General features: G+C 44.8%; 1 protein-coding gene across 2 annotated transcripts; it reads left to right on the top strand.

Annotated features, from left to right (window-relative positions):
• Positions 1–2,680: 2,680 nt before the first annotated feature.
• On the top strand, positions 2,681–11,226 carry LOC119558027 (putative metabolite transport protein HI_1104). 2 transcript variants are annotated; one of them, XM_037871158.1, is made up of 3 exons: positions 2,681–2,819; positions 9,222–10,570; positions 10,631–11,226. In XM_037871158.1, the coding sequence occupies exons 2-3, from the start codon at positions 9,235–9,237 to the stop codon at positions 10,900–10,902; spliced, it is 1,608 nt and encodes a 535-aa protein (XP_037727086.1). In that variant the 5' UTR covers positions 2,681–2,819; positions 9,222–9,234; the 3' UTR covers positions 10,903–11,226. The 2 variants fall into 2 exon arrangements, with proteins under 2 accessions (XP_037727086.1, XP_037727085.1); XM_037871157.1 differs by having other exon boundaries at positions 2,708–3,126.
• The last annotated feature ends 97 nt before the right edge of the window (positions 11,227–11,323 follow it).

Genomic DNA, 11,323 nt, shown 5'->3' on the forward strand with positions numbered 1-11,323 from the left:
CTGCGGCAAATCTGAGTTCTGCGCAGCTTGACAAACACACAAAAAACCTTTATTGTTTTGTAATTTGTGCGAACTTACTACTGGAGTATTTTTAGGGTACGTGTACCCCCATTCAATTTATTCATGATTCACGCCTAATTGCAGGTGTCTCGATCGTTTGCATTTTCAGATCTCTTGAGGTCAAGTGTCGGGGAACTGAAATGTCGCGTTGCACGTGCCGTAGTCCACATCGCACGTCCACATCCACATTGCTCCCTTCCCCCAAGGATCCGGTTCCACATACGGTGGCACTTAACTGGAGCTGCCAACCGAGGGCTGCCTTGAGAATCGTGGTTCGTGGGCGTTCAAGCGGGACCAAAAGCGAAAAAAGACCAGCACTCCCAGAACAGAATGTAAACGAACCAAGCCAAATCGGACTGAAACCGAAGCGATCGACGCCCAACCACCCAACCACCCACAACTCAACTACACCGAGAGAAATCCATTTTTGATGGTATGTTTTAAAATAATGGGAGGGTATACTAAACTACGAAGACATCTGTTTTGCCTGGGACTATAATATCTACCTAGAGCTGCTTATTATATCTATGATCTATAATATACAATATCTTTACTACTATTATATATTATATTATATTATATTATATTATATTATATATAATATCTATACAAAGATTTATTAAGACGTATATTTTACCTGGGTCTATGATATCTACGAAGAGTTATTTTCTTCTCTCTTTGTTTACTGCAGCTTGACACACCGAATGAAATCTATGATATCTTTACTATACTATATAATCTATAATATCCATACAAAGATTTATTAAGACATCTATTTTACCTGGGTCTATTATATCTACGAAGAGTTAATTTTTTCTTTTTTTGTTTACTAGAACTTGACACTCCCACCCACTCCACCACTTGACGTCACAGCGTAGTGTTCCGTTGACCAAGACCGCGCGAAATTAGCATCGAAAAAATTACCCGAAAGACCAAACCAAACACCTGCAAGCCAAAAAGCACAAACAACTCCCAAGAGGCATACAAAAACCACCATGGAAACTGGTTCCGAGGGGGAGCTGAGATGGAGATTGAGATCTGTGGTATGGAGCCAAAAGGGGGCCAAAGGGGGCTTGGAGACCGGAGATCCGTGAGTCAGCAGCCGCCTATCATATGCACCGATTTACGGCACGCACATGAGTGTTTCCTTGGTAATGATAGGATGAGGGACGTCGTATGCGAGTGCCGGCAAAAAATCCCCCCAAATTGCAGTCTCGGACGTCAGGCTTCGCTGGCAACTGGATTTTGCAGCGAATTTTAATGTATTCCCCGAACCCAAGAATCCATCTCAGAACTTATGCCACTGGGAAAAAATATCTTAAGTTTTGGTCAGGAATCATTGTTCTTTTTAAAGTGCTGTAAATATACATTTTATTCTGTCGTTAAAAATTCAAATATAATTTGTGCAAGGAAATATCATTATTAGGCTTGTTATATAGAGAAATTGGAATAGGACTTTGTTTATAAATATAGATCTAATTCAAATTATAAATATTAAAATATACTTAGGCAAGGAAATATCATAATTAAGAAATTGGAATAATACTTTGTTTACCAGAAAATATAGACCAATAAGCTGGTTTAGGAACATGTATGGAATATGTAAGAAGTGATGTGAAGGATGTGGGTTAACTATGACTTACTCAGGGATCAGGGGTCAGTCCGCATAACATAACATAACATGGCACAGACAAGCACCACTCATCATCGGCATGCTCGGATCTCTCCGGAGAAAAGAAACAAGCCGAGAGGTGGACGTCAGAGATCTGCGGAACGGGCAGAACGGGGAATCCACGGCAGTCTCGATTATGCGTGGATTTTCCATCGCCGCTAACTGGTTTTCTCTGCAGTGATGGTGATTCGTTTGTTTTCGCCTTTCGAGAGAACAGCGTACACAAATCTCCGAGGCGGGATCAAGGGCAGCCTGATGATCATGATCACCGAGCATGCAGCCCAAGATGATCGGCCAAATGGCCCTGGCTGGTGTCAGAATCTATTGCCAAAGTGAACTTTTGTTTATTCTATCATTTGTGGGTGAAATATTATGCAGTTTCAACTAATAACGATGATAAGTGTCGAAAGTGTAACCACAATGGAAAGATATATTAGTACTGGTTCTATGATATAGGGGTGTTGGAAATAAGTTAGTTTTTAATAATCCCTTTCATCTCTTATCACCAAGTCAAATTGTGATACCTCCTGAGCCCCATTGGATGAGTAAAGAACTGGAGAACACCTGCGGTCAGTTCTGATGCACCGCCAATGGAGAAAAGGAGGCACGGCCGATGAAAATCGGGGATTCCGATTAATCAGTTCTTTGTTCGAACAGCATATACAGATACTATTTTTGGGATGGGGACTGGGATTGGGATTGGGATTGGGATTGGGTTCGGGATGAAAGGGTCATGTTCTGCGGTTCTTGACTAAGCACTCGCCAACAAAGAGCGCTCGCTCTGCTGCTTTTGCTCTCGGCCTGCTCGACTGCTTTTGCTGTGCTGCCTTGCTGCTTTGCTGCCTGGCTGCTTTGCTTTTGGACTTCTCGCGAGCTGAGACTTTGCATTGTTTAGCCGGCGAAGGCAGCGCCGTCGACGTCGCCGTTTGGGCGGTTTTCCTTTTTAAAAACGACGATGGACTGAGCCGTGTTTTAGTTCTGTTTGTAAAACGCAGTCACTTGGACGTGCCCCAAAATAAACAGCGAGCCCCGAGTCCAGTGTACCATATTTTTTTCCCCCACTCTGCCATCGAACTGTTTGTTCTGTGTAAGTGCCGTCTTTCGTTTTTCGTCTTTCGAATGTCGTGTCGCGTTATCTGCTCCGCTGATGCTGATTGAAAATTAAAAACTCGGATACACAAAGATATTGGAATAAATATTAAACGCCTTGACAGTTGTAGTAGTACTCAATTGCCCGCCGACGCGTGCTTGTGTGCAATTAATTTGAATCCATCGAGGGGTACCATAATTCTCGAGAGTTTTTCTGTGTCAGTGCCAAAGCAATCGATCGATCGATCGATCGTCGGCCCAGAACAACAGAGCCAACCATCAGATCTCGACGGAGTGGGAAAAGCGTAAGTCGGCCGGGGGATGAATCAGAAAGAGTGGGTTTCTCCTGGGGGAAAGACCAAAAAACCGCAGACTTATTAATCAAAAGGTGTGACAACGAGAATTCCCAACAAAATGATCAGTAAAAAAATAAATACAGCCAAGGAAAGAACGTTGGAAAATGCCATCCTAAGGAATACGACAACTGAGGAAGTTGGAATACAGGATACAGTTGTGAGAACAAATGAGATCTCTCGAAGAAGAATCTTCGAAATGCTAACGATCATTGCCTAACTAGCTGTATTAAGCTCAAAAACCATCAGAACGAATCGTTAAGACCTAATAGAAACTAGTCCCATTGAATTTGCATTCAAATTGATGATCTGCCAAATATTCCGAATATACCTATAAAACGAACCAACGATCTGTAGTGAAAGCCAAGTGCCAAAAGTAAACAATCGTGATTAGGCTTATATGCAAAAAAAACAAAAAAATAAGATTTGCTTGTCATTAATAAGCTTCCATATTCGCCTGTAAAGATATTCGGGGGAAACGGGGAGATTGGGTGAGGAGAATACAACGCAAACCATTAAAATTGTGTGTTTGAGCCACATAATATTGACGCAACCCCAGTGGCTGTCAACAAATAGCAAAAAAAAAGGCACTCCCACAACCGAGAGCTAATGAAGCCCGAAGTTTGACTATCTTATCGGCAAAGAACAGGAAGGAAAACCCCCCGAAATGAAACGAAATGTGGTTTGTACAGACTCCCAGACGAGACAGTCTAAAAAATCGATCGATCGATCGAGAGAATGCGGTAGCAAGCGGGCAATTTGTTCAAACGTGTTGTATAAATTTGACATTATCGCAAAAAATTGAAAGCTCGACTTAAATAGGAATTTATTAAACAAATTCTGGCAATCATTTAATTTCGAATTCGACACGACTCGTATTTGTTCCCACATTGCAAACAGATTTTCTGGTGGGCGTCTTTCGAAAAGCCCCTGGCCCCCTGGCACCCTGATTTTCACCTCCGCCCCCCTCCGTCGAGTGAGAGGTCATATTGTTGTGGGCAGTCACGAAGATCCGAGATCCGAACGGAATGCTAAAATCTGTAAATATATTATGGAAAAGTTAAAATTGCTAATGAACACTGGCAATTGCATAAGTGTGTCTGATTTTGATTAACATTCCCTTTTCTATAATTTATATGAGCTTTTCCCATTTTAATAATGCACTTAGAAGGCCAAGTTGCGATCTCCCGATCCCCCGATCTTCCGATCTCCCTTATTGGAAATCAAATGGCCCGAACAAGTTGACAACGTTTTAGAACAACCCCCCCCCACCCCTATAGGACCACGTAATATCTATCATCACATTCTTATAATAGTTCAATCCAGATATGATGGCAGAATGTCAGAATCTTTAGTGGAACAATTAGAAAGGTTGCTCAGGTGTCGCAGACAATTAATTTTAATTGATAATTCTCGTTGGCATCCAGTCGAGAATCACTTAATTGCTGGACCACTCTAATTATGCCTCAAGACAGTCCGGCCATCTGGCACTAGTGCCATATTAATGAGTAATTTATTGCCCAATCTATGACTAGGGCCGGTGTAATTAAGTATAATGGGCAGTCCACTCACCAGCGAATGGTTTGACTAATCCAACTACTTATGAACTACACCCCGAAGGAAGTAGATCAATCCGCTTGATGGGTATCTCAGTAGTCGAATCAGGATGACTGGTATCTCCATTTAATCGCCGTCCGCTTGATTTGCATTTGTCGAACAAGCGGAGACGAGGTAATTACCCGTAATTCGGGTTATACAGTCCGGCAGGCAGTCATTTGTTTTAGAACCCCCTTTGAGATTGAGCAAACAGAAAGTCCGAGACGAGATACATTTTGCCCAGATACGAAGATGATGATGATTAGCGGGTTTGATTCTGTTGCACTCGGATACGCTTTTGTTGCTATGGTTTGGTCACTGGTTTGACCAGCCGGTCGATACCCGTATTAATTAATGCTAATAGCGGAACGATTTCATATTGGGCCCTTAACTGAAGGCCCAGGTTCCCTTTGGATCGGTTCTCGTGGGCACGATTTGCGGATTCGATCGTAAATAAAATGGCATTTGCATTTAGCATTTAGCATCTGGAATGGGGAGTACGATCGATATGAGAGTTGCCAGGTGCGATCGTCTTGACAGTCTGTAATTCATTGGGTTCGGGTTCCGAACACCTGGTCCAGAGGAATCGAAGCTGATTCATGGGTACTTAATCTTAGACCTGTCATTCCCTCGGGCATCATTTGGGGAAGTGAGCTCTACACTTCTTATATAGGGTACTTGCCAATCCTAACTATTTCTGGGTTTGCCTTCTTCACTTTCACTCTAATCTGATCAATTACTTTGTTTACCCCGACTTCTGTTGATAGATCCCCCACTCTTATGCAAGCCTGGTCCACAGACATCCGGCATTTCTTCAGGTGGCGTCGGCAGCACTTAACACCTGGCTTATAATGGCAATGCAAACCATGTGATTCGCCTGACACTTAGCGGTTGCTAACTGACCACACTCAATGGCAAAATGGCAATTCAGCGGCTGATGGCTTCATTTCGACGAGTGTGGCGAGTGCCATGCATAAATCAAAACTCAGATACCAAGCCAGACAGAATCAGAATCTAAATCAGAACCAGAAGCCAAAGGGGCGTTACCTGGTAATGACCTAACCAATTACAATGTTCACACGTACAGGTGTCAAGGTCGAAACGCTGGCTACGTCACGCAATCTTAAGTGGCCCTAGAGATCTCCCCAGAAACCCACAGACCATTCAATCCATTCAATCCCACTAAGTGGCTGCTAATTGTGGGCGAAAAATCAAGAGACACCTGGCTAGCCAATAAATTAAGAATATTTATTCGCAATTTATTATGAAAATCAGCATCTGGCTGCGCGTTCGGCTTTGGATATATCACCCGTACTTGTGCATACCATACCCCCCATTCATAATTGTTGGCCAGGTTAACCTTGACTGCGGTTGCAAGTCGGGCTGATAAACCGCATTTTAAGCCAACTTAATACAATTGTATAATGTGCATAATGTGTAATGGGCATGCTTGAGTGCCGGCCATTTGTCTGACTGTCTGTCTGTTTTTCTGTCTGTCAGATGTGCAAAGTGCTTTGCATAGACGACTTAAGAGGCTTATTAGTCTATTAGCTAATCGAATCGGGGTTAAACATGACTCGTATTTATCTATATCTATGCCCCGACCGCAGCTAGAAAGTTCCCAGAAGTACTTGGCTTTAATTGCCAAAGCCCATTCAAATTAAACGAGATTTTAATGACGCTTTAAGGCGGCTTTCTGAGGAATTACCACCTTAAGCCGAAGTTGGCGATCGTGGTGCGCCCACACATCGAAATGAAAATCGAAATCGGATATTCGCACATTACCTAGTCATGCACATGTCCAGATCCGAGGCAGTCAAGCCTGACCGTTCTTGGTCCAGTCTTGTCACGAACATTAGCCCCTCGATGCTGTAATATCGTTATATCGGGTCTCTGACATTCCCACAACGCCTGTAATTTCGCGTTGCGTGACATGGAGAGGTGGGAGGTCAAAGTGGAGGTGTGTTTGCTTACCTCTATAGATATAACCTCATGGGGGGGGGTTTCTATAGTTAAAAAGGTCCCAAAAGCGGAGCACTGAACACGTTGTCTTAACTCAAAAATGCAATATTAATTGCCCTGCACAATAATTAAATGCAAATTAGCAGTTCTATGCTTTGAACAATTCCATTTTTGACTAATTTTATTGTTCGAAAGACATACATTTTTCCGACAAGTAGGTTCTAAACTTTAACGCTTCAATGAGCTTGAATACATGCACCTACACCCATCCATCATATATGTAGGTGTGGGCCACATTCGATAGTTAGTGCACGAACTGCAAATCCGATGGCCTTGCCAAAGAAAGCGAAAGAGGCAGTTTCCCCAGGGGGGCTGGGTATTTAGCCAGTCACGTTCGGTCGGGAGTCCGGTTTTTGGTCTATTACGCCTGGCGCCTTGGCATTGAACTAGAAATAGAAAACGAGATCTACAAAGATCTACAGACTTACGACACGCACTGGCGGATGTGGGACGTAATGGATGGCCTAGGACAGCTAGTTCCGAACAGGATCTCCATAAGAATCCACATCACTCAGTCCGCACAATAGTCCAATGCCAAGGTTGCCCCTTGGTTATTCGCTAAGCCGACAACAATCACAGCTAAAACACCGCTTCCTACTTCGAATCAGCATAAGACTTTAGACCAGACCCAGACTCACGTGTCAGCTTTAATATGTATACCCAAAATGGTGATGCTTATATTTATGGCTCAATAAATGTCAACGCGCATCACGAAACGATCAGGTTTAGTAAATTTACAATGAGCCGAGCCGTTAGAGGTTTCATAATAGGTATTATTATTGAAATTGCAGCGAACATTAGGCCAAAAATGTGGAAACCAGCAGGTCTAAAGTTTGGCACTGATCAGAATGGAAGACGGAAATCTGTAAGCGTTTAGAGTTTGATCTACGAACATGAATCGATACCCAAACAATGAGCATACCATACCAGACTGGCCCGATCTGAAGCCAAATGGTCTAAATGGCAAATAGAGAACAACTTTGCAATAGACGATCGGTCAATACACCGAGCATCCGCATTCTCGAGACCTTTTGTTCCACCGCATATCCGTCGGATAGCAAATGTATCTGGCCCATGTTCTCAGCGATTCTTGGGCCTGGCCTTGATGCTTTTGACAGCACAGCAATTGTAAAAAACAGCAAAAATAAAATAGTATAGAAAAGAAAAACAAAGAACAGCAAAAGCAAATTAACTTGATTGATTAAAGGAATTTCGGTACGCATGTTGGCGGGGCGGGTGTTTGACTGTCAAGAGTTAAAAGTTTTTTATGCCCGGCTTAGCCATGTGCGATCGGCCATAAAAAGTGATTATTATGAAGCTTGCTTAATGGCGGTTTGCCAAAAATTAATTTGCCGCCTGCGAGAATGGGGGAATAGCGAAAGATACAAATTGATTTAGGCACTTGGCTCGGTACAGTAGGTAAACTATTTTGGATCAGAGACCAACAGAGGGGTTCTCGATCCCATATACATCCAAGAATTCAACACTTTTCCCGTTTCCGACTGCCTTGAGAACTTAAAAGCTTGAAATATTGAATTTAAGGTCGAAACTATAGAAAAGAAGGCACAAATTGCTTCCTCTACTTTATATATTTCATAATAATTATGAAGCCCATCCAGCAAAAATTCCACTCCATTAACTGATTTATCACCGATTAGGTACTTTATTCATTTTTTTTGTTAAATGTATTTGATCTTAGCTTAATTGTCACAACCTGCATTGCACCGCTTGAAGATCATTATGCCTGAAAAGAATCCGGATAATGCTCGTTGAAGCTATAAATACCGCCTCTGGTTCACGTACGCGTAATGATATATTTAATATATTTCATAATAATCATGATATAACCATTCAGCAATGATTCAAATCCATTAGTTGATTTATCATCGATTAGGTACTTTATTCATTTTATAGTTAAATGTATTCGATCTTAAACTAATTGTCACCACCTGCACTGCTCCGATTGGAGATCATTATGCCTGAAAGGTATCCGGATAATGCTCGTTAGAGCTATAGATACCGCCTCTCGTATCTCGTATCACGTACGCGCAATTGCCTTCACTTTCGTTACGCTGCGAGGGAGAATTATGGACATTGTGCCAAGTTCCTTTCGAAATTCCAGTCACGACAGATCAGTCAAGTGCCACGCCGACATTGCATTATGCAGCTGACCTGTGGGCTGGTAGACTCATTAATTGAGTTGCCGCATATTATTTGTCATTATGTCGAGCCACTTGATTATAACTTTTCGTGTGTGCTTTCATTTTTCTATACCCCTCACTCGATACAAATGAGAAATGCGATAGCGAAGGTCCTCAATTGGAATGACGGTAGATGGCTAGCCAATTGGGCTTGTGTACCTTCTTGTCGGTTTGAATTGCCTCTATAGCATACACTAATCATCATTCATCTTCTTATCTCTCACGCAGTCAACGGCCCAAGATGATACCGATTCTGGAGAAAATGAGCGGGTTCTACAACTCCTACGTTCTGGCCGTGCTCACCATCGGCTACATCCTCGGCGAGCTGGGCCACTATCTGATCGGGGTGACCTCCAAGCAGACGGCCATTGAACTGGACTATGGGGATCATGCCTGCCAGCAGAACACCTCCATGTTCAATCGCCACGAGCTGCCCACCCAGTGCTCGGCCGTGGGCAATGAGAGCAGCTGCTATGCCCTCGACTTCAATGGCACCGGCTACTGCGAGTGGAACTACAATGGCCTGGGCATCGACTACCAGATCCTGGCCGGGCCCACCTTCATCCTGATCTTCACCATTGCGGGCGTCTTCATGGGCTTCGCGGCCGACAAGTACAATCGCGTCAAGATGCTGACCGTGTGCACGGTGATCTTTGGCATCGCCATGATCCTGCAGGGCACCGTCAAGGAGTACTGGCAGCTGGTCCTGCTGCGCATGGTGATGGCAGCTGGCGAGTCAGGCTGCAATCCCCTGGCCACGGGCATCATGTCCGACATCTTCCCGGAGGACAAACGAGCCCTGGTCATGGCCATCTTCAACTGGGGCATCTACGGCGGCTACGGCATAGCCTTCCCCGTGGGTCGCTACATTACCAAGCTAAACTTCTGGAATCTGGGATGGCGCGTCTGTTACCTGGGCGCCGGAGTGCTGACTGTGATCATGGCTGCGTTGACGGGAACCACCCTCCGGGAGCCGGAACGCAAGTCCATCGGCGAGGGTGACCGGCAGACGTCCAGCGGTAAACCGGTGAGCCTGTGGCAGGTGATCAAGAATCCCGCGATGATCATGCTGATGATAGCCGCCTCCATTCGCCATTGCGGTGGCATGACCTTCGCCTACAACGCCGATCTCTACTACAACACGTACTTCCCCGACGTGGACTTGGGTTGGTGGCTCTTCGGCGTCACCATTGGCATTGGCAGCGTGGGCGTGGTCGTCGGCGGCATTGTGTCCGACAAGATTGTCGCCAAGATGGGCATTAGGTCACGCGCCTTTGTGCTGGCCATCAGCCAGCTGATTGCCACATTGCCGGCCTTCGGGTCGGTCTACTTCGATCCGCTGTGGGCCATGATCACGCTGGGCCTGAGCTACTTCTTCGCCGAGATGTGGTTCGGCATTGTGTTCGCCATTGTGGTGGAGATTGTCCCGCTGCGCGTCCGCTCCTCAACTATTGGCGTCTTCCTGTTCGTGATGAACAACATCGGTGGCAACCTGCCCATCCTGGTGGATCCCGTGGCCAAAGTGATGGGCTACCGCGGTTCGATCATGATCTTCTACGCTGGATTCTACGGCATCAGTAAGTCGAGATTGGTTGCATTTACATATCATAGTTGCTCATGATCCCATTCGCTTTCAGGTTCCATCCTGTTCTTCATCACCTGCTTCCTGCTGGAAGGCAAGTCGAATGAGGCCGAGGAGCCGGAGTCGCCGAAGAGCCATCCGGATGCCGTGCTCAATGCCCGCCACATGCACGGACACGACAACTCCGTGTTCTCCGTGGACGAGACCCTGCCCTCCAACGGACGTCCGGCCCAGCTGCCGCAGCACCTGCAAATGTCCAGCAACGGCTACGACAAGTCCCAGATTTCGCCGCCGCGACAGAACGGCGCCGAGAGCAGTAGACTATAGTTTAGCTTAAAGTCCGGAGTCGGAGTGTTTTTTTTTTTTTATTAATTACTATTATGAAATTTTTATCTTAGGGTGCTACCGGCACCTGGTTTCCATTCAGCTAACTGGCTGGAAGTGCGGGGGCTAAAAGAGACATATTACGGTTCTTACAATTCCACGATTAAGTCCAGTTAGTCGGCCGCATTGGAAGCAAGTGCCCGGGTACCTTAAACATAGGCCTAAGCAAGGGGGTGAGGTTCCCTCAAACACTGTATTTTTAACGCGACAAATGTGTACGATGACAAGTGTACAACTCTAATAAAGTGCTGTTTTGTTAATATCCAACACTCGCGGTACAATATATTTACCCACTGTAGAGGACGCACAATGTCGTCTATTTCCAATACTATTTGCTATTGGAATGCAAACAGTGAGTTTGTGT

The sequence above is a fragment of the Drosophila subpulchrella genome, chromosome X, assembly GCF_014743375.2.
Source record: "Drosophila subpulchrella strain 33 F10 #4 breed RU33 chromosome X, RU_Dsub_v1.1 Primary Assembly, whole genome shotgun sequence".
Classification (NCBI taxonomy): Eukaryota; Metazoa; Arthropoda; class Insecta; order Diptera; family Drosophilidae; genus Drosophila; species Drosophila subpulchrella.

What these genes read in the sequence shown, in the direction of transcription:
- LOC119558027 (XM_037871158.1), top strand. Translation starts at nt 9,235, where the DNA reads ATGATACCGATTCTGGAGAAAATGAGCGGGTTCTACAACTCCTACGTT. An exon ending in CGCTGGATTCTACGGCATCA is followed by an intron (nt 10,571 to 10,630) that starts GTAAGTCGAGAT and finishes ATTCGCTTTCAG; the next exon opens with GTTCCATCCTGTTCTTCATC.